Source organism: Centroberyx gerrardi, chromosome 11, assembly GCF_048128805.1.
Source record: "Centroberyx gerrardi isolate f3 chromosome 11, fCenGer3.hap1.cur.20231027, whole genome shotgun sequence".
NCBI lineage: Eukaryota > Metazoa > Chordata > Actinopteri > Beryciformes > Berycidae > Centroberyx > Centroberyx gerrardi.
In genome coordinates, this window is record NC_136007.1 from 22,406,953 (window position 1) to 22,430,358 (window position 23,406).

The following is a 23,406-nucleotide window of genomic DNA, read 5'->3' on the forward strand; positions in this document are numbered from 1 at the left end:
TCCACCCATATAGCTGCTACAAGTTCTCATTTTTGGGATAATTTTAGTGGCCTACAATTACTTTACATGTTGTTTACTAAAGTGTTAGCATGTGCACTGCACAGAGTGACAGATGATTTTGGTGCCAATCCGCTCATCAAATATTGGGTAAGGTGCCAAATGGGCCAAATTCCCAAAAAGTCGGTGTAGTCCTTTAAGAGTTAGTAGAATTGATAGGATGTGTTTATGTCAATCATCCTAGCCATTCTTGAAGTTATAGACATTGTGAAGGATGTTTTTTTTTTCAGTGAAATCAAGAACAAATGCTCACTGTCTCTGAACAGATCGCAGGCAAGGTGGCTGCACCTCTGGCCAGGACCAATGAGATCGTCATCCTGAGTGGAGAGGGCAGCCGTGTGACTGGAGAAGTGAACCGTCTATTAGCGGAGCTCCCCGTGTCCGTCAACGCCCTGACTGGGGTGGATCTCACTAAGGTGAGAGTGGCATGGTGCTGAGCAAGAGTTAACATATTTCTTCAGACCTCACTTGTGAATCTATATCTTTTTTTATATCACTTTTTATTCTTGTGCTTCAGATTCAGCTGTGCCCTTGGCTTATGATTGGTGGAAAATGCTAATTTTTTTTTTGACTATGTGGGCTGTTTCCATTGTTTTAGCCTTTTGTTGATGGCGGTGTTTAGAAATCGTTGGGTGCAATGTTGTGAGCTAGGTATAACCTCAATGATATACTGTTTTTCACCCACCCCCCCCTTCCTCTAACATCTAAACTGGGTGTCAACCTAGGTGCTCACCCACAATAACACAAGGGATACCGATGTTAGATCCTGTGTTGGTAAATTTTACTGGCGTACCATTCATTATCAACTGTACATTCATCATATTGTGTCAAAAATGCACCCTCACACATAATAATAATCTATAATACTTTTTTTTTTATAATACTTTTATCCAGGACTCTTCAATAAATATATTTTGACACAAATCACACTCTGCCAAAACTAGAAACCAGAAGACCAAGGCTCCTCTGTGTGATATTATCATAGGAGTCAAAATCTGGAGCTACTCCGCTGACGATGAATTGGACTTTATTTTGTAGTCTGATAGATTGTTTGAGTTTTTACTTCCAATAGAGCTTTACTTCATCCTAGTGTTAATGCTTAGTAATGAATCAAAGAATGTGCTCATATACCAGTAAAGTCAGTAAGTGTCCACAAAGTTACTCTCATTTTGACTGGATTAGCTTCAGCATTTGTCTCATGAAGAAAGCCCCGCTCTCTTGTTCCTAGTTTTGGGAGAGACTTGTTTATGTTGTAAACTCTATAATGAATTTGCCAATTTGTCACATGAATAATGTAAATTATGTTTGTTGGGTGGATTTTACCTATCTGGTGTGACTTTGTTGCCCGTCAACCTCTGACATTACTTTGCCCCTTTTTTCACCATTGGTATTCTTTTCTAAATCATTACTTATAGTAGGTAAAAGTACTTCTTAAAAAACACAACAACATAGAATATAATGAAGCCCTATATTATTTTGGTTGATCCACTTTAGTAGCCATATTTAGCACATGAGCGCAGCATAATAGTTATGGCTAAAAACAAAAATCGTCTAATGGCAGAAATCCTAGATCCGGATCAATACCAAAATAGGGCTATCCCTCCACCAAATTTCAGCTGTCTGTTCGTCACTTTTTGAGATATCTTGCTAAGAAACAGACAGACAGACAGGTGAAAACATGATGTCCTTTCAACTTGGTGGGCGAAGGTAACTGACAGGCAGTGTTGGCCATGGACTACCCTAGGAACTAATAGGAGCAAAGTACTGACATTTTAAATGTCATACCAAAGTGGAAAATTGCTGTAAGTGACAGAGAGATGTAGGTAGCTGTCATTTCTGAGCAGCATGTATCCAGCCCATATTTCCGTGACTCTCTGTTGTCCCATTAAAACCAGCTAATCCTCTCTCCTCTCCTCTGATCCCACAGATTCCTCTGCTCCAGAAGATGGTCGGCCCCCAGTGCCAAACGGCCATGTGATGAATCAGGCAGAGACTCGGCACTCTGCAACCCTCTGATGTATATCTGCCTCAAGCATGGAAATAGTTTCAGCCTCTAACCCCTTATGCTTCTGTATTATGCACTCTTTATATCAACTGCCTTCGACCAGAAACACTTGACACCAACCAAGAGGTTTTTTATATTTTTAAGAGGTTTATCAGTTTCTAAAAAAAACAAAAAAAAACCCTGGTGCCTTACCTCTAAAGGACCAGTCTGTGTGTATGTTCCTTTGCTTTTAGTTCTTGTATTAATACACATCGCCCCTTTTCACACTGCACCAGTTAGCCCAGGGCTAAATGCTGGAGTTCTATTGTCTGTGCTACAAATCGTCCAAAGCAAGGTTAGCTATCCTGGGATAAAAAGTCAGGATTGGCCCACTTTGAATGTGCCAATGTGAAACATTATTTCTAGAAGAAAAACACACCACAGGCTTCAAAAACTGGTGCTGGACAGAATCCAAAATCATCACAGAGAAATAGAAGCCCGCATGTTGTAGCCCGCTCTTCTCCCAAGTTGTATAAATGTATTAACACCTTCAAAGTGATGTTTTGAGCACACCGCTCTTCATCGGGCACAGTGTGCTTCCCTTACAGGTGTTAATACATTTATTCACCTTGGGAGCAGAGCGCAGTGAGCCAGCTCTTCTTCTTCATTAGTGCGAAGAGCCCAGCTAGCAAAGTAGCTCGCTGTAGAGTCTAAGCACAGTGTGAAAAGGGCATCTTTTATTTTCTCTTCGGTTTTACATAGAGCATTATTTCTTATATCATGGCTGGACTTATCTTTAGCTTTAACCCTAGAGAGGTTGAGGTAAAAACCTTAGCCTGAACCACTGTTAGACTTAAGGCTCACAAGATCTTCACTCACTGTGATTGTAAGATTTACAGTATGTTACAATATTAGTGATATTTGAATCACTCCTTGTATGATTATTATTACCTTTAGATATATTGTAGTATTGTCTGTCTTTTCATTCTGATGTGCAGTGCCTGTTCACCACTCAAGTGCCCAAACCTTAGGACAGTGGTTTGGCTTTTCTTTTGATTTCTATCAGAGTGAATCACTAACGTAGAGATTGATGTTTAAATGTTGCCCCCTGTCCTCATAACGCCTGCTACTACTAACAACGGTGTTTCCTCTTCACTTCTGTCGTGAGTGTGGACACATGGGCAGATATGTACGCTTAGCAAACGCATAACACAAAGCCATACACTGTAAAGATTAGCCTTAATAGAGACCCAGGACTCCTGCCAGGTTTACTGAACATTTCTGGATTACCTCAATTAATAGATCACAGACACACCACACGGTCTGAGCTTTAATTCATTTTGTTTCTTTCTACTAAGATGAGTTATTGTGCTTTCAGTCTTCCGTCTACTCAGATGTGGTGTTATGCTTTTCAGACGTCGTAGCTTGAGCTTCATCAAGCCGGTTTGAAGTGTTCACCTTTGCAGTTGGTGTACATAGTTCAAAACTTTAAAGTGGAGTAGCTTTTTGCTGCCGTCTCTTCCATTAATAAGATTGCAGCTGCATAAATCTAAACTTCATGATTATCATACAGTTGGCTCTGTATTATTTTGCCACACTGTCCAACCTGCTTACTGTGGCTGTCATTTTTTTCTTGTTCATTTTGTGTTTTGCTTCTGGTAAAGGATTTCATGGAGTGTACCTTCATGGGATGAATGATCTCGAACCACTTTTCAGAGTCTGTTACCTTAAATGTTGTTTTTTTGCCAATGATGTTGAATTATCTTAGTTATACTGTTGGCAAACTTTATTTTTTTCTTTGACATAAACGTTAAGCTAGTGACATGTCTGGTCAGATGGAAATTCGCCCATCTTGTCTCTATTTTGAGGAGGAGGAGTATTGCAGTTCCTTAGTTGTACTCGTCTGGCTTGCTGCAGCAGCAGTGATATTAATATAACAGCCGCTACATATTTTCTTTGCCATATTTTGAAATGAAGCATTGAAAGTGGCCTATATTTTTGAGCATGTTATTAGAAGTATATAAGATTCATTTAATTAGATTGTAATTAGTCATTCAGACCTGAGAAAGATCACCTGTTACACTGTTTGATTTTCCTTTCTCTTGCAGATGAATTAGCTACCGTTTCCAAACTGTGATATTTCACTAAGTATCTAAACAAAATTGGTAACAAGTTACTGTTACGTTTTATAATGCTCCTATATTTTATTTGGTGAAGTAGATATTGTTTTAGTACACAGTGCCTTTGTTGTGGTTAAATAATAGAATACGTCATTCTTACTCCCATCTGCATAACTAACGCAGTCTGTTGTTGACTGTATCAATTATGCATTTGGAAGTATTTGATGACATATTGTGTCATGTATTCAGGACAAAGACACTGATTGCTCATTTCAACCTGTAGAATATGTGAACTTAATACATCAATTTGTGTGTTTTCCCTTTTTCTACCTTTGTTTTACATTTTTGGTATTCTAACGGTGTCATGCTGTACTGTAAATGTACAAGGGAACACAGAATTCAGTATTTAGATGTTATAAATGTGATAGCAGCATTTTAAAGACTTCTGAGTATTTCATTCATTATTTTGGCCACTATATGTTGTGCCAAAACAAATCTGATTTAATGATTGGATTGTCCTGTCAGAGTAGAGGCAGCTTTCTGTTACAAGTGGCATTTGAGAGTAGAATGTGGTTTAAGACCAAACATTGTATACCTACGCCTTAACTCATATCTACATCTGAAACATGTACATCTATCCTCCATCATGGAAATAATCTATAATCTCAAGAAATATGATATTGTGAATTTATCTCTCGGCTTATCATGTTACGCTGGTCACTGGAAAACCGATACAGCAGCATGGCATTTTCGGCATGTGTTCATGTGACATTCAAATAATCCTGTGTTGTGTGCTGCCCTATAATAAATGTTGTACCACCTCATGTAGGCCTCAATGTATTCGATTACAGAATATTCAATTATGAAGGCTTGACTTGGCAGCTTGAAAGGATGCTACACTGCACCCACATTTGGAGAAGGCTACATCTCATATCACACAACGCACATGCAAAATATCATTCATAGTTGCAAATGTTAACATTGGTCGTATTAATCTCAATGACAAATGTGTTCATACGGCTAAAGAGCCGAGCAGGACAAACTGCTGAGCTTCTTCACGCCTTCATGCTCTGCAGCGGGCGCAGGACAGTTTGAAGCTCGATCGATAACTCAGAGTCTTGTTTACTTGTACTCATTAACCCCAACAATGTAATCCATACTCCCTCAGAGGAATTTAACGTCACGGTCCTAGCAGAGATACACCGGAATGCAAAAATGGTTGGAAAGGGAACCTGATATGGAGGACTGAGGAGTCTGATTAGGGTTTTCACAACTCATTGCATATGAATAATTTCTGACGGCGTATGAAAAATTCTGATTCTGATTCCCTGATTATAGTCTTTATCTGTCCAAAATGCTTAGGATATAAATGGGGAAGCCATGAATAAATCAGCTGTAGTTAGTTAACTGTTTATCCAAAATGGTTGAAATTATGCCCTCAAACAGTTTTCATTTAAACTTGACAGTCTTTGCATCATTTCACATCCAAAGTGCTGAGCATGGAGCTCTAATATCAAAGAGGGTGTTGCTGTCTAAATACTTGCTGCTTCTGACCACCATCAGCCATGAAGGGAACACACTCTGCGGTTAAGCCTGCTTTACCTCCTATAAGACACTCTGACACTGGTGTTATGGAAAAGCTTTGTCCTTGTGCGGCGTGTGTGGCTGCCCCTCTTGGCAGCGGGACAGGACGGGGCTGCGGGGCTGCAGGCTCCCGCCTCATGAAGACAGAGATGAGAGGCGTCGGGTCAGCAGGAACAGATGTGTCCTCTGGCCTGTGGCCTGCTGCATGGGCCTCTACTGAGCTGGACATCCTCATTATCTGAGCTCACAGCTCCGGATCCTGGTGGGGCAAACACAACACATGAGAGGGGGGAGGAGGGAAGGCGTGATTGCACGCCTGCGCCTGGAAACATGATTCTGTAGTTGATTGGTGAAGGCATTTCTTGCACCTTATATTGTCTAGAATACAAAAGACACTCAGTGGTCGCTATTAAGTCAGAAGGTTTGGTGGTGTGGAAGTAATAGGGAAACCTGTTGGGTATTCTAATGGTAATTCAATGGGAATAGTTTACCTTTATGTAATACAGTAATAAAAATCACTTACTCAAAGTTAGATATGCTACTTTCCATGTTGATCTCTACCTGAACAATAATTAGGGTTAGGGTTAGTAATAATTTTTCAAGCATTACCACAGAAAGCCTTGATACAGTCTATTACTGTGTTGCTTCCTCTTCTCAGAATCTATGCAGAAAAATGATAAAGCAGGAAAATCATATTCCTAAATATGTCATCCATATGGTTTCTGTCACAGTTATTCTACCCTTGACCTAATTCAACAAGATTATTATACTAATCTATCTATTTCGGTCAGTTAATAAGGGGTATATTATTATTGCTATCTGGCGGGTAAATCAGACACACCAAGATATGTATGGCCTCTGTACTCCAGACATATTGTCTCCAGTAAATTAACATTCATGTCCCCAGCAGCGAAGCACATAGCTGGTCTGGACAGCTGATAAAGACATGAGTGACACTCTGTTCAGGTCGAACCACAGAGTTCAACTGCAACCTCAAGAGGGCAGTCCAGTCATCTCTGGCTGTGAGAATGAACAGTGTCTTTAACAGCACTACAACAACAACTAGCACTATTACTACTGCTACTACTACTAGTACTACTACTACCACTAGTACTACTACCATTGCTACTACTACTACCACTAGTACTACTACCATTACTACTATTACTAGCATTAGTACTTTTACTACTACTACCACTACTACTACTACCACCATTACTACTACTACTGGCCTACTACTACTACCATTACTATTACTACTACTACTATCTCTAATAATAATAGTATTACATTCATGTATTTTTGTCAACAAAGTGTTTTAGATTTCATGTTTAATAGTAACCTCTGAATTCTGTGAGCTCAGCTTCTTGTAAGTCAGAACACAGGAGACCGCAGAACATGGAGAACAGAGGCAGGTGTTCAGCATGGAGTGGAGAATCTGTAGCACACACATATATAAGTAATGTGCCACAAATGGTCAAAAAATACTCTTTTTCTGCTCAGTTTCTTACCCCAACCATTAGTATTGATGGTGTTGTTGGTGATTTGAGTTTGTGGTAGGAGATTAGATAACGCCTCCGCCTCTTCCAGGGAGAGTGTATCTGTATGGATGAGGAAGCAGCTGAATTAATGGGACTTTGTCATAGTTAATCATCTCCCAGCAGCCTTTAGTGCACAGCAGGTAGAAGACAAGAGAGCAGCAGTGTCATCAGACAAGCAATAATTACTTAATCTTTCTGCATTATTTACCTACATATAAAAAAAAACCTTCATGGTGTATATTCTTAATCCAGTCAAATACCTTTAGCACCCTGAAATGGGCTTAATATGTACAAAAAGGACTGCAGTTGCTTATCATTTGACTGAAAATACAAAGTCTGCGCTTAAACCTGTCAGTTCAGATTCAGTCACTGTGCCATCTCAGATTCAGATTCATTTCAGTAATAGGAGTATGTGGCCAAAACGTCAGTGTGTCCCTGCCTAATATTTATTGAGCTTGCTGTTCCAATCTTTGATCGTACCTTTGGCCCTGCATTTCCCTGTTGATGAGTCTTCTCTTAAGATTCAAGTCAGCGGGGAATGAAACATTTTATCTCAACTTTGAATTCAAGACATTCCACTTACCATCCTAAACTGTGTATGAGTAATAGAAGTGTCTGAGAAGATGAGTATGCAATTTTGAGAGTAATGCTTCCATCTCCCACTAGCATTGCTTTCAAACACTTAACAGAAAGCTGGTGTCAGTTTGTCAAAAAGAAAAAGATTGATGTGGAAACGTTCTGGATGTCTTAAGAGGACGCTTGGTTAGTGATGAATAGGATAGGCTCCTAAAACTTCTGAAACTTCCCTTGAGGCTAAAAAAAAATCTTGTCTGACCGTCTCAGACACAAATTGCATTGCCAAATATCTGATCCGTGTCAGATTTGAGATAAACATACAAATTGAATCCAAAAATATCTGATTCCATCAGTTTAAACAGCTTTGAAAAGTAACGATCTTTTTTTGTGAAGTAAATAAGTAATTCCATCTTAGAAATGCCACAAAAAAATAAGATATAACTGTCATATTACCGTTTTATATTGCCACACACATGATTTGGTGAACATTATCCAAGGTCTTTTGAATGTCTTAAGGATAAAAATAATTAACATGTTAATAAAAAATAAAAAAAAATTGACATTTATGCCAAGTAAAGTCACTCTGAATACTTTATTTTTCTAAAAATGCCATTCATTAATAGGCAAACACTACCTATGTTCTAATTGTGTCCATCTTAAATGGTACATGGCAGACACACTGTAATGCAGATATTGTTCTGAAACTCTTATATGAGTGTTTTGCTCCCTATATTTCAGTATTTGCTGGTGATTATTCTGTTTATGACTGTATTCTGTATATGTCGTATTGTACCATATATATGTTGGCTTCATATATGAGCAGTGCAAATACTTTCTAGAGTCCTTGTTGTGACTGCAGGGTTTTTCCTTGGCCTCCACCACCATCAGTCACCCATACCTGATATTATTCAACTCAAATTTACCCATTTTACTCAATGCCCATAATTTAAGTCCTGCCATAATGTACAAGACCAAGTGTTTCAGACTGTGTAGTGTAGTAAACTATAGGATGGCATTTTTAGGTGATAGTACAGCATCATAAATGGACACATACTCATGATGGTGACAGTACTTTCATTCACATCACTAGTTAAACCAATTTAGTTAAAGGTTCCCAGTTGACTTTGGCCGCACGATGACAGCTTTCTCCCTTCCGACTTGGACTAATAAAGTCTGAAAAAAAAAATTACTTATCTTTGAATGCAATTGAAAATTCACAGAACAAGTACAAGCATTTCTCCTGCAGATAAGGAGTTGGAGGGAAACCAAACCACCCAGATAGTCCCACCTCCATCTTTATCTGCGACTACAGCAGGACCTCTCACGCCCCCGACCAGGTGCCCCACCCAAACCAGGGGGTGCGTTACCATGGCAACTGTGTTGCCCCACCTAACGCTGTCCCTCCCCAAGAATGTGTTACAATTCACAGCATCCCTGAACAGAAAGACCTAATTATTGAGTGTTCAAAATTTTAAAAAAATCCCTGTCCTTTAGGGAAGAAATATTCCTGTTTAGTCTCTGGAGGATTTAGTAACATTCACTGTATTCCTCATTGCAGGTCATACTCATACTGAGCAACTGTTTGCTTTTATGAGACTGAGCTGGAGCGTTCCCCAGGAAGACTGCCTTTCTTTTCAAAAACAGCCTTTAAATACCTTTTCTGGTTAGTTTTAAGGGGTGCAGACGAATTGTCAAGGATTAAAGAAACATTACAGAGGGGAAGCAGCACTACCACAGCGCAGTCAGCCCATCCTTAAGGAATCTGATGCACTGTGTCTGTGTGACATATCCAATAAAAATAGATCTGAGCTCTACACATCCTGGAATCAAGATCAAGGCCGGCGAAAAGAAATGCACCTAGTTTAATAAGCCGGATGATATGACATCAGCTAACACGATATTATAGTATTAAATTCCGAACCCAAGTGCTACAAGATCCAGAAGACGTAAGAGAGATTGTGTGAACAGTAGATTTATTACCACATTGTGAGTTACAGCTGCAGGTTTTTTAATGGAGATTTTCCAACACAAAATACAGAGAATGGAGAAACCCTGTTTTACTTGACATCAGCTCCTAGTGGTCATTTTAAGTGGGCATAAGTGACCAAAAAAGGTCAAAATTCACAACTAAACTCCACAAAGTGGCTTCAAACATTAAGATACTACTATACTATACTTGGGAAATGTTCTTCAAAAAAAGTTCAACAAAAAAAGTTTCATATGGTCAAGCTATACAACTCCTGCATCAATAAGCTGTTTACTGTATTGTCCAGAAATATTGTGTGGTTATGATGCTCATTGAGGCCAAGGGTAAATAATATTACTGAATATTTGCTGCTATTTCACTTTGTTTAAACTGTTTGATTCAAGCATCAAAATCAACTTCGATATAGAATCAAATGCTAAACATTTTGAGTTGTCAAAAGTAGTCAAACTTTCCGGGGAACAGCTTGACACCGTGTAAAGAGGATTGTGTGATGTCACTGAAACTGAAAGTAAATAGAATGAAATATTGACTTTTTCTCAAAAAAGGTTTTGTCTGCATTGCCTCTCCTTCTGCCCACACATTCTCTTTTTTTAAGTAAATGTATGTACAGCAAAAGGAAATCCACGTGTGAAAATGCAGCACAGCTCGCCAGGGTGTAATAAGGGCGTGGAATCACTGGACAGAGGCTACCAGGTCAGGAGCAGATAAGAGTTCAGCCCTGGCTCTGTGGTCCAGCCCTGATGTCATCACGGTATGCTAATGAGCCTGGGGGGGCCTTTAAGTGCCAAAGCCCCGGAGGCACATGTGGGAGATGCTGGGAGCCTGTGAAGCAGACGTAAGAACTCTGCAAAGAAAAGCATCATCGAGCCATAACTGATGGCTTTATTGAAGAGTAGAGACGACGACGCACACACACACACACAGAGGTGAGTATGTAAACACAGGGAGGATTTCACCAAGGCCTCATGGCAGTAAAGCGGGTCAGAGCTGTTGTTGGTTCAGGGTGAAGGCCCTGCATGTGTACTCTCTCTCAGATCCAGACTGTGACGCAACATCAGGAGAGGCAGACCTTGTTGAATGCTTTATTGAACAGGAGATCGTTTTTTAGTAGTTCACTTCAATACATTGATTTTTATATGCATATCAAAGCATTTGCACCCTATTAGGAACCAGTGGACACTCAACAATATGCACCGTTTACATTTGTATGGCTCTATATGCAACATTAATGCGTCCTCTACATTTGTCTTGCAGGATACTGACACAATGGGAGCACGCTGCTAAATGTTGGTCTTGTGCCCTGGACAGGATATCATCATATACTGTAAGTTCATTAAAGAGACACTACAGTATAGATGATGTACTATCCAGGGCTTCATTCCCCCTCCGACTCCTATCAGCAGACACACAGAGGCGTGACTAACCGGTGAGAGCGGCGCGCTGCAGAGGGGGGCCGTCAAACCGTTACCATTACTGAGTTTTAGTAATGGTAAGGGTTCTATGGCCTTTGCTCAATGTCGTCTGGATGAAAGAAACGCAAATTTGGGGATTGGTGTATTGCTGATGAGCTTTGGGAGAGGGAGAGATTAACCCTCGCCACCAACTGTATTCATGGATGAAGACATGCCATTTTCCAATTTTAGCCCATTTGTAAGTGTGATGTATTTGAGGATGCTTGTGAAATAAAGTTTCTATTTCCGAGACAGACGAGTAACTCATTTTTTGGTACACGACACATCTGAACCAGGGTATCAGCATTCCAAATATACCGTGTTTGAAGGGTTACTTTGATGCGCTGCCTGACGTACATCAGCTATAACATTTCCAAGCAGCGGTTGGCTTGTCTGAGCGGTGATCTCTGCTGCGCAACTGCTTGTCTAATCACTGGGAAGCAGCCGCCGCAGAGAGCAGGCAGAGCTTCAGGGGCTGACACAGCTTCGTGAGACATTCAAGGCCCGGCCTCTCCCTCTCTCTCCCCCTTTCTCTCTCTCCCTCTCTCTTCGCCCTTGCTTTAGGCCACTAGCTGGTTATTCATCAAGATGCCCTGGATAGAGTAACCGTCGAGTTAACTCACAGGCAGCAGGAATGAATCTAATCACCATTATCTGACCCATTTTAGCATCAGGTTAGTGCTCCATTTTGCCATCCATTAGGGAGACAATTCAGTCCTCAGGGGCAGAGCCGGGCTTTGTAAGAGGGAGAAAAAAAGAGGGGGAGAGAGAAAAGTGAAGAAAGCAGTGGAACAAAAAGGGAGACTCGAAGGGATGGCCATACTTCAAAGGCAGTGGAAGAGAGTAAAGTGAAGCGGGAGTGGAGGGAGTAGGGGTGGACGGTACATCAGGGACATTTGAGTGAACATGACTGTGCAGGTCCCACTTCAGTTATCTACAGTCCATGTTAGCACAAGGCTCCCGCCAAGTAAAAGCTCTGAGAGCCCAAGATAAACCATCAACCTTTTCGCAGCTCGCCCGACCCACTCGGCCATGAACACAGTGTCAAGCCTGTGCCAAAACACCCATTTGATGATAGTCTGTGTTGTTGTTTTTTTCTAAATATGTCACTGAATCAATGAATGGCAATAACAACCCCCTGCACTCTAATCTACAGCTTGTTTAAGCTGCTTTCCATTGCTGTATTTTATGTCTTCTCCACTCTGCTTGATGCAGGGAAACATCTCTGAATTCTGCATTAATTGAACCAAATGCAAGTGCAAAGCAAATCTGTGAAGAGCTGCCCGTTTTTCTAGCACATGTATGTGTCATCACAGTTTCACACTGATATGACAACCTCTTATAAAAAGCATCTTTAAATAAAAGTCTTACATTCTTGAAAAAAAAAAAAAAACGTGTTATGGGGCTGCATGAAAGGATACAGCGAATAAAATGACAGCTGCATGAAGACAGCTGATACAGAAGTCAATATTCAGAAGAGTTTTTGTGTAGAATATGATGATTTTTCTTCGTCAGGCTGGATCTTTCACAGCGCACAGGAGCTCAATGGGAGCTCTGTTGCTGTGGATATTTTCCACCTCACGGCCTCCTGTCTTAATCATGATGAGATCTTATCTGCACTTCTACTCTTCAAGTCTGTCCTTTGTAGAAACAAATGTGGAGAGCCGTCTCAAATGCGGCGGGACCCGTTTCCACCTCTTTAAGCTCTGAGCGTCACAATCCTTCTTCCATCCTCTTCAGTTCCTCAGCTTGACTGAGAGCCTCAGCTTCACTTCCCTCAGGAAGACTCGGCTCAGGTCCTCCCCGGCCTCGCGGGCAATCTGCGCTACCATTTGGCCGGCTGTGCCAATCACCATTCTCTGTAGAGGGGGGGGGTGGGGGGGTGGGGGGTGGGGGGCAGCAACATGAGGCACTGCTGAATACATACTGCCTTGTGTTTACGTATTGCAAAAACAGTCCCAAGTGAAGATTTCAGGTTTCAAAGCAAAAGTTAGACATGAACCAGGCATTTAAATGTTCTTGGTGGAAAATAGTACAGGGTATCTGCAGTCAAATTTATGACTTTACAGGCTTTTTTAATGCTTCCTAGAATCAAATCAAAAGACTCAGCCTAACAGCCAAAATGAAGAAACAAAAACCTGGCAAAAACAAACTATTTTCGACTTAACATTCTGTAGGTACTGAAAGTTGTAAAACTATGAACAGGACTATAAAAAGGACACAAGGAAATGAACTGCTTAGGGACATGATGTTCTGGTGAAGCAGATGCAATGAAAACAAAAAATGTTTGGCATATTGTATTCACCCTGTACTGTATTAATTAATTAAGTGGACATGCATGTGGGTCAACCTTACTGTGACCAACTGGAAGTGCAAATCAAGTAATACAACATTTTAAATAAATAAATAAAATCAACACTGCTGCCGGTCTCATATGCAACTGATATTTGCCTTATTTGATTTGTCTCACTTTCCAACTCCTCAGCTAGTAAATAATCTGTCAGAACTACTATCAAATTTTATATTTGCATCAAAATGAAACTTGATTAAAAATAACCCCGTCATTATATGGTGAAAAGATTTTTAGACTTCAAGTAACTGTATTTAAGACATTTGAATACTTTTAAAGACCTGTAGTAAAATATTTGGTATTAAAATCATCTGTAACATAAGAAAAATATTTAACACAAAGTCTATGGGGAACTGGGCTGAGGGTGTGAGTGCATATATGTGTGTGTGTGTGTGTGTGTGTGTGTGTGTGGATGATAAGATTACAAGGCATGTTCACTAAAAAAAAAAAAGAACACTACTGATGTTCGGCCTCACACTGTCAGTGCCCCCAACTGTCAATAAATACTTGGTAAAACAATAAATACTTAAGACTGTTAAACATTGTTGTATCTCTACTGTATTAATACATACTGCATATTGATTAAGAATTATGTGATTACATAAGATCCGACATATAGTGTCACTTTCAAACCCACAACTTTCAGTTTACTGGGGCATGATCTTTAGTTTATTATATATTTTCTTGTATGGTTTTTTAATCTTAATTTCTACAAAGCCCTATAATTCAGACACTATATTTTTCTGACAGTATTCCTCACTAAGGCTTTGAGCTTGAACTAAAACATGACAGTTTTGGGATATGTGTAGAATAATTCCTAAAATATATCAGCTTGGGTATTTTGGTGAAGTGTCCCTGTGAGTTCTACCTGTCCTAACAGCCAAACTAAAGAAGTTGTGTCTGCTGCCGTCACTCCTGTGCCGAATATAAAGCTGAAGGATGGTGTTGGTCTGAGTCACTGCTCCTGGAGTTCATTGACCATGAAACATGTCGGTGCTGCAGATGGAGCTTCAAAATATTTTTTGGCATCAAATATGCATGGTTTAGAGAGGCTGCTCAAATATTTACAAGTCACAACACAAGAAGAAAAAGGCCTCTGGTCCAAAGTGGAGAACTGAGATATGGGGGGAAATAGCTAATATAAGTATCAGAAGCCCGTGTGTTACAGGTGTCATCCAGGGTAGCGAGGAGGATTTGGCTTCCTTCGGAGGAGCGTCTCCTCCGAGTCTCAAACCCTCAAGTCCTCTGCCTGCCGGCCTGACAGACTGCTGCGCTGAAGCAGGCTCTTGAGTTTATGCCGCGTTCATGTCATATCGGATTTCCTGTAAATACGAACTGCCAACTGGGAATAATCGCTCACGTCAATCCCGGTGGTAATTACAAGTAGGATATGTGGGAATGTTTTGCGGGGCTCTGATATCTCCTACTTGGCGTTGCAAATTGCATAAGTGTGCCAACAAAAGCAGTAAACACAGCAGTGAGCCAATATTGGCGGTGCAAAGTATGTTTCTGGTTGATTTTTTATTCATTAATAAAAATGATTTTGGATGTGGGCGGGAGGTTCCAACAAGTAAAGAACACTTTCAAGCTGAAGCAACAAAATGTCATCCCAATTTTCTGATATGACCTGAACGCAGCATTAACCCCCCTATGTGTGTTAAAGTGACCTACAGAAGAAAGTAACAGTGAGCTGTAGATGTGTAGAGAAAACTTACCATGTGAGTGTCTTTCTTGGCGTAAAGTTTCACAGATATGTCGAGCTCCCCGTTTTCTCTCTCTTGCCAGAGTTCAACAGACTGAAAACAAGGACATTTAAATGTTAACGCGGTATTGATTCATGAAGACCCAATTAAGTTTGGAATAATCTGAATAGTAGTTGAGAGGGTAATGAGTTAAAATGGGTCAAGGTGGAATAGGAGATATCAGATCTGCTGCTGCCTGGGAGCAGTAACCAACATGGGCTTGCTATAAATCCCACAAGTCTTTGCTTGTGTAGAAGATTCAAGTGTAAAATCTTGTGTGGATTATCAGATAGCTACTTTACTGAGAAGTAATGTAACTATTTCACTGCTATTTAGGTGATTTCAGTGGTCGAAAAGCATCCACAGCCACCATGCAGCATAAATTCCCAATGTTAACCCCTTATCAGATTATTACGCTGGTCCCTGAATTAGTTTACATTTAACAGTGTTGCCTTTACACTATATATGTCTTCATCTGTCCTGAGCAGTTACCTGTGTCATAGTATAGGGCACCTCCTGGGGCAGATACTCCAGCAGCTTCTCTCGGACGATGTTGGTACAGACCTCCTGTGGCGTCTGGTCAGTCAGAACCTCACTGTGGTACTGCCAGGCTCCGGGCCGGGCCGCAACCACCAAGTACCTCTGACACAACAGATAAGACCAAGGTTACTGTCGTAAACTAAAACTAAGATGAAAACTAGGTGTTAAACAACACTGTCGTAAACTGAAATAAAAATAAAAACGAGACTTTGTGGGAAAAACGAAGAATGAACTAAAACTAACTTAAACATTCATTAAAAAAAACAAAAACAAAAAGACACTAAACTACAACTACCAAACCCACGGTGACAACTAACTGATGGCTGGAATTGTTTTGTCCGCCCCTGGTCCGCCATGAAGTAACCACTAAAGATATTTGTTTTGTAGGAAGTAAAAGTAACCGAGTTTTGATGTAAAAATATGAGAAAATAAAAATGTACTGTTAAATAGGTGTGCAATATGATATGGAGAATTAGCAAACAAGGTGAAAGAGTTGTTTTTCATTTCATTGTGACTTTTACTTATACTTTTACTCATGAATTCTTAAAAACAACCTATTGCAAATAAGCCTGTTATTTAATAATACGTATATTTTACAGTGTATATAACTGTCAAAAATGCTTTGGAGATATTGCTAGTCTGCTAATCTGTAGATAACAGAATACATGCAGCAAAGGAAATCTTATCTGCAGCCATTCTTAAATGTAGATGGTGGAGGTTCACTCCCAAAGCAGCAGAAAGCCACAAGTATAGTGAATATAGTTCTTTGAAAAGAACTACATCCAACAAAATGAATGCAACAAATACTAATGAGACTATGGAGACATCCATCATTACTGAAGACATATGTGGCACTCCATTATGCTAACTGTTAAATTGTTTCCATGATTGTTAGAGGCAGATGCAGCTTAGGCAACACTGGAGAGCAAATTAATGGATTATTTGTCAACAAGAGACAGTTACCAATTTTCTAATGAAATCTGAGGATTCCTCGAGCCGTGACAAGTGTCTCCAATTAATGTTTACATTCCGTAAAGTGACACAATCCTTTTTAATTGCACACTGTCAAAACACTGCATGCTGGCTCTACAATAAATATGGAATATAATTGATCGGCATTACTGCTTCTCTGCATGTGCTTCCACCTGTAGAAATCATCAGTTTATGATGTTCAATGCATTCCAGGAGTTATTTGGTGATGAAGTGTTGTAATTTACTTTTTTGGTGTACCCACTTCAGTTAGTGATTTCCTACATTTCCCAGAATGCCTTTAACAACCCTCAGAAAATAGACGTGAACATGTTGCATTCAATATATAGCGATAGTGGAGCCACAGTTTTTCCAGTTGAGAAAAACTAAGAGTTGCGCCCCTTACTTAAAACACGTGTCTTTTGGCTGCATTGCATTCTGGTCTATTGAGGCTACAGTCGGTGGAGAAACTGGTATCTCTGCTTCTTCTACGATGGTTTTCTCTCTGTATGATTGTTGAACTTTGGTGCAAAATGGTGAGTCTAGAAAGAAGCCCTTGCTCTTTGATTCTGAGGGACTGACATCAACACCTGGCATTTACTGTTGATGTTCATTCTCCATTGTAGCTGCGCTGGAAATACCCCAACATGAAGTCATGTCATCTACGATTGGCCAAGGAAACCAAGAAGAATACACCAAACAACAAAATGGGCCCAGAAATGTAAGGTGCATCGCCAATAGCTGTTTTTTAAGTGGTTTAAAAGCATTTCAGGGTGGATTTTTACTTTAATTTGACAATCAGGTAGTTTCTCTTGCTGTGATCATAATCTAGCGTGTACCTTCAGCGTCTCCACGTCCTCCCTGTCCACAGAGGAGAGCATGAAGACGTCCTTGAAGTGGGGCCAGCCCTGCTGGTTCCTCAGCGCCTTCAGCTGCTCCTTGCTCAGCGCAGACTTTGTCTCAGCGCTGCCCTCGGGCTCCGTGTTGTCCTCGTCAGGCGATAACTCTAGAGGTCTTGCCTCTCTGTCTGGCCTCTTTTCGGCCCACGGAGGCTTGATCACTGTCCTGACCCGCATTCTGCGTCCGTTCACCACTCCGCACGTCAACTCCGCTGTGACTTCCAGCAACTTGCTCTTACTCTTCACCAGGTCCACCTGAAAGACAGAAGAGTATTACTACAAATATCCTCTCTCACCCAGTCTCAATTCCTCTAACATCTAACAATAGCACAAGGGATAGCTACATCACCTCCTGTGTATTGGTAAACAACAGTACATTTTAATTATGTAAAATAAATCAGATCAAACATTAAAATCCCTGGTGAGATGCTGCTGGTGCTCAGATTGCTCGATAAGAATGTATACGCTGGGAAAGAATACCTTATTGAGGACCAGGACAGCTGGGATGTCGGGGTGCTGGGCCAGGCATTTGAGCACCTCAAAGTCCAGCTTGTTGCACGTCCACCTGTCCGCCACGTCGGCCATGACCACCACTGGGAATGAACACAAGCCACATGAGAAGCCTGAGGAGCTCAGCCAAGGGCATTCACCGCAAAGTGTGAGATTCCTCTCTAAACATTCGGCCTCCTACGTGCCGGAAAAGGAAACTGAAGCTCTGGTTTAACCAAGAAGTGTCTCACAGGAAGGTCACATATCTTACTTAGGTCAGCTTGCTTGACTGTGTTCCAGGGATCCAAAAGCAATGACTTCTCCAGCTGGTGTCTGTGAAGACAGAGGGCACGTCTGTTATTTTACGGCTGCTAGAGTCCAACTGACTTCCAATAAAACCAACGATCTGAGAAATCACCTTTTGACTTTCGATGGAGTGGTGAGACCAGGAGTGTCCAGTAAAATCTACAGAGAAAAATAGATACATACATACTGACTTAAGTGTGACTTTTGCATGGAATTATTCACTTATTATTATAACAGAGACCTGAAAAAGCCCTTACTATCTGTGTGTCGTCTTCTGTTAGGACACCGAGGGCGCGTGTCCGTGTGGTGTGTACTTTCTTGGACACAGCAAACACCTTTAAGAGAAGATCATCGCCATGACAACATGATCTGGACAGACACATTGTAGTGTGCAGGTTTAGAAAAGAGAACAGTCAAGAGAGGTGAGGTACCTTTCTGCCAAGCAGCTGGTTGGACAGTGTGGACTTCCCTGCATTTGGGGCTCCTACTATGGCCACTTTCAAAACCTTTGAGTTCTCAGGCTGATCTGGATGTTTCATTAACAGAGATAGTTGTTCTCCTGAAAGAAAACGATGATGAAAGAGAATTGAATTATTAGAGAGACGATCAAAGTAAACGCTGCATCCATGAAAAATCCATAACAGACTACCACGTCTGCAGCATTTTGGAAAAGGCTGGGCCCAAACGATCAGATGAAAGGTTGGGCGTAAACCTCTGAGGCTTGATTACCGCTGTCAGGTGGAACCGAGGCCGGGAGGCGATAAAGGCCGCCATCTGCCTCTGCTGCTTTGCCTTTCGCCAGTCTATTCAGAAACGCATCCGACGTAATAAAACAGGCGGGGGTGACGCTAAATCCATTCCTCCCTCGGCCGCAGGCAGCACTTCCTGTAAAGACATCAACATCTCCCATCAACATCTCCCATCACTTCACTGCTGCAAGGTAATTGACTGATTTTACTTGCTTGCTTGCGTGGATGTTAATGTCAGCTCAGCGTCCCGCAGGATATTCTATTCTGAGCTGCTGACACCGTCTGATGGTGCATTCGGGTGATCCTTGTCGTAAACTCGGTGATAAATTAATCTCAGAAGCAGCTAGTATGAGCTGGGCGGGGGGGGGAGTGCTTGTGTGGACTGAATACTCTTTGGGAATAACAGTTAAAATACTTTACTGTAGATGCTTTACAATGTTTCACACAAAAACCTCAGGCCTGGTTGAGGCTATTCAAGGTCAATGATGTTTTAAACAAAGCACTTTAAAGGACTTGTATCAGGTTCATCACTCAGCAGATCAAAGCAGTGACACTGGCTGCTGTTTTCAACATAATTCATAGTTCATGTTGAGAAACTTGCCTCACAAAGCTACATGCAGGGATGTAGTGGAGGGTAAACACACCTAAACTCAGTTTACCCACCTAGTTAGTCTGTCAAATACCTTTATGAGGTAGAGTTATAGTATACAGCACAGTAAGTAGCATCAAGTTATATGAGAATGGGGTCTTTTAAGGGGGAAAAGCATAAATGAATTCTGAAAATATAATTACTTTTGTTAATACTGGTGGGTGTGTTGCCCTATAATGCTGGAGGTCATAGTTCACCCGCCTCTTTGTATTTACCACTAAATCACTGGCTGTATGTGCACGTGAAGCCAAACATGTTTCCCTGCTAATAACCAAATGAAGACTAATGAAGCTACAGGACTGACCCGCTGTGAGGAACCATGACGCATTTCCCCGTCCAGCAGACACCGCAGCCTCTCTGAAGACGGCGGACTGACTGAAAACCCGACCGCACACTCGGAACGCCATTGAGCTTTGATAACAGTAACTACTTTAGGACGGCTGTAATTCAGGTAAGACGACTAGGTTTCTGAATTTCGAGGTTACCGTGGCCTGCTTGTTTACATTCACATTGTCGACAGGATGCGGCCATGTTGGTTTGACCAACGAGAAGCGTCTCCTCTTCGCAAGAGCATCCGCACAGAGGTTTGGGCTGCAGCTGGGGCTCTACCGCCCTCTGGCGACCGACAAGCAAACCACTACATCTGGCCACAGTGTGCCACAACTTTTTTTTCTTATTCAACATATAAACTCATCAGACTCAGAATAATAGGCTAACAGCAGAGATACCCCACACCTTTTAATGTTAAGGACTTCCAAATAGATCCCCATTAGACCACTGACCCAGTTTTGATAGGGTTTTGCCTGAAGGAGCCCCATCTGAGATGTTTGCTGTTTGATATGACTACATTTACATTTACATTGCAGGAATATATCTGACACTCTTATCCAGAGTAACTTACAATGATTGCATCTGTAGAATAAGCTTCAATTCCTATATCAAGGTTTACAGGTGCCCTTAGTGCCCTTATAATATTCTTGTGACCACAGAATAACCATGTAAGAGCAAAATGCTAAGAAAAGAAATAGAATAAGGGATAGAATACAGAGAAGGGAAATCTGTCAGGTGGACTTTGTACAGAATTACAGTTTAACTGCCTGTACTGCAGGTAGGGAATAACAACAGTGGGGAGAGTGAAACCTATGATGAAAACATAATCATCATTATGCTAATATCCACTGAGTAAAATAATAGTGACATTAAATTACCCTTCATTTTGCTGGGGACTCCCTGCAACTGGAGCCCCAGTTTAGGAGCCACCTGTCTGAAGCAGTTGTTTCTGTATGGAGGTGTGACATTCGATGGCCAAAATCAGCCAGTGGCAATTTCAAATCAACTCGTCACAATGCCCAAACCCATCTGCTGACACGAGTAACCCACAATTTAAAATGGTACCACTGTGTTCAAAGGCTCTTCGGCTGAGGTGATATTCTCCAGATTACTTTGTGAGGCATGGTGCCACCTATAACCGCAAATCAGATTGCGCTGCACAGACTCTGTCTTTTCCCTCATCCCTTGAGTACACAGAACAGCATCTTATCCCCGAGGGTGCTTGGAGCACAGTTGTGACAATGCTGTTGAGGATATATCGGGCATCCATGCTTAAAGCAATACGCCACACTGAGGAAAACGCTGTGGAATCTCATGTTCAAACAGCACTCTAACTCATCAATACTAATTCACCATGACAAGCTGATAAAATGACTTGATGACCAAAGTCTGTAAGGCTAATCATCAGAATAAGAGGACACATTCTCTGTATTGATTGATTACTGTTACATGTTGTTTTCTTTCTCTATGGTAAAGCCAGGGAGAGCAGATGTCTCCCCATAGTCCATCAAACATGCCGGCTGTTTGTTAGTCCTCCAGGACTTGCTCAGGGCGGAACAAACACCTCCACTGGGGAGGATGATGAAGGATATCAGGTAGCTCACAATCTGTCATCATCTAACTCTGAAAGCTCTGCAGCAAAGGAAGAGCAACAAAAACGGAGCTTTTAGCAGACACTTACTGCAGAATTCCAATTGAACTAGAAACCAAAAGGATATTTGAGGATCAGTAATGTTTGAACTTTCTCTCTACCTCCCTCCCTCCCACTCTCTCTCTTTCTTTTTCTCTCTTTCTCTCTCTCTCTCTCTCTCTCTCTCTCACACACACACACACACACACACTCAAATTCATTCAAGGCCTTTTCTCCCTCAGGGCTTTCCTCACATGGCCATTTCACGTGGGAGTGTATCAGAGTTCTTTCTATGACTGCATTAACTTTGGCCTTCAGAAAGAGCTCTCTAAAAAAAAAAGACAAAAAGGCTTCGCCTGCAGACCATTTAATCATAAGCTGTAGCCCACTTTGCCATTTGAAGTGCACTTGCCAATGAGATTTAGTATGGTGTGATGGAAAACCTCTCTCCGCTCCGGCAATTCAGCTTGCTATTGATCCCTAATCAATCTTGTGTAATTGCAATTAAATACATTGCGTTGACAGAAACTATAGAGAGTGGATAGAGACAGAGATTCTCCCTAAATATGCAGTAATTCTTTGCTGCTGAACCTGGCGATGCCAAGCAGGGAGTCACTGCCACATCAAATTTCGCAGTAGCAACGTCTTGTTTATCCGCTGTAGTAATAAGACTGTCTGGGATTAGATATGCAATAACAGGCAATTTCTCCACTAACAAGAAACCCTTGCTGCTCAGGAGGAATAACAAAGTTCATGAAATAATAAGCATGAGACATGAGGCGTGTCAACAGGGAGCAGTGGGAAAAAACAATCTGCCAATGCATCAGAGCATCCATCACTCCCATCACCGCTGACTGCAGTGAGTCGCATGATGCTGCGCAGCTGGCCGACTTCCTCTACAGCAACGGCTCCTAAACTTTTCCCTGCTGAGGACCCCCACATAGAGAAGCTATTTGTGTTAAGAGCCTGCAAATTAATGAATGGATAGATACATTTCTTCATTGTGCTAACTGATAAATGAGACAGTAGCGAGGTTTTGCTGTTATTTCTTATGGGGACCGACTGCGACACCCTCAGTGTCCCCCGAGGGTCCCCGAACCCCACTTTGAGAACCACTGCTGTATGAGGCCGTGATCAGGCTGCTTTAAAAAAGAGGTGATTTAGCCCCCAAACTACCCATATAGGTCACATTGATGCTCTGATTGTACAATCCCTCTCTCAGTGGGGGAGAGAAAGGGAAAAAAAAACTTTTATTCATTCTAGACTTGCAATCGATAGGACTTGTCTGTGAAGTGGATCAATAATGCCTCCCTTTGAAATCATCAATCACGTCAGTGGTGAATTTAAAAAGCGTAATTAGGAACAGCGTTCTTAAACATCCTGTATTGACATCTTCTTTGGTATGGAGAAAGACACCATTCTGCATCATTAACTTTGTATTATTGCCTGATGG

General features: G+C 41.3%; 2 protein-coding genes across 4 annotated transcripts in view; one reads left to right on the forward strand and one right to left on the reverse strand.

Annotated features, from left to right (window-relative positions):
• LOC139912863 (flotillin-2a) overlaps nucleotides 1-4,985 on the forward strand; it is a 22,073-nt gene extending 17,088 nt beyond the window's left edge. For both annotated transcript variants that reach the window (XM_071900789.2, XM_071900788.2), the window contains exons 10-11: nucleotides 324-473; nucleotides 1,985-4,985. In XM_071900789.2, the coding sequence (XP_071756890.1) occupies nucleotides 324-473; nucleotides 1,985-2,035 (201 nt within the window). In that variant the 3' untranslated portion in view covers nucleotides 2,036-4,985. The remainder of the gene's footprint in view (nucleotides 1-323; nucleotides 474-1,984) is intronic.
• On the reverse strand, nucleotides 4,977-20,512 carry eral1 (Era-like 12S mitochondrial rRNA chaperone 1). 2 transcript variants are annotated; one of them, XM_078286813.1, is made up of 12 exons: nucleotides 20,298-20,512; nucleotides 19,325-19,480; nucleotides 19,027-19,154; nucleotides 18,853-18,930; nucleotides 18,708-18,754; nucleotides 18,561-18,622; nucleotides 18,281-18,393; nucleotides 17,741-18,055; nucleotides 15,885-16,034; nucleotides 15,366-15,446; nucleotides 7,257-7,346; nucleotides 4,977-6,004 (listed from the first exon to the last, which is right to left on the reverse strand). In XM_078286813.1, exons 1-12 carry the CDS (start codon nucleotides 20,398-20,400, stop codon nucleotides 5,990-5,992), a joined length of 1,338 nt encoding a protein of 445 aa, XP_078142939.1. In that variant the 5' UTR covers nucleotides 20,401-20,512; the 3' UTR covers nucleotides 4,977-5,989. The 2 variants fall into 2 exon arrangements, with proteins under 2 accessions (XP_078142939.1, XP_071756891.1); XM_071900790.2 differs by lacking the exons at nucleotides 4,977-6,004; nucleotides 7,257-7,346 and adding an exon at nucleotides 9,819-13,159.
• Nucleotides 20,513-23,406: the final 2,894 nt, after the last annotated feature.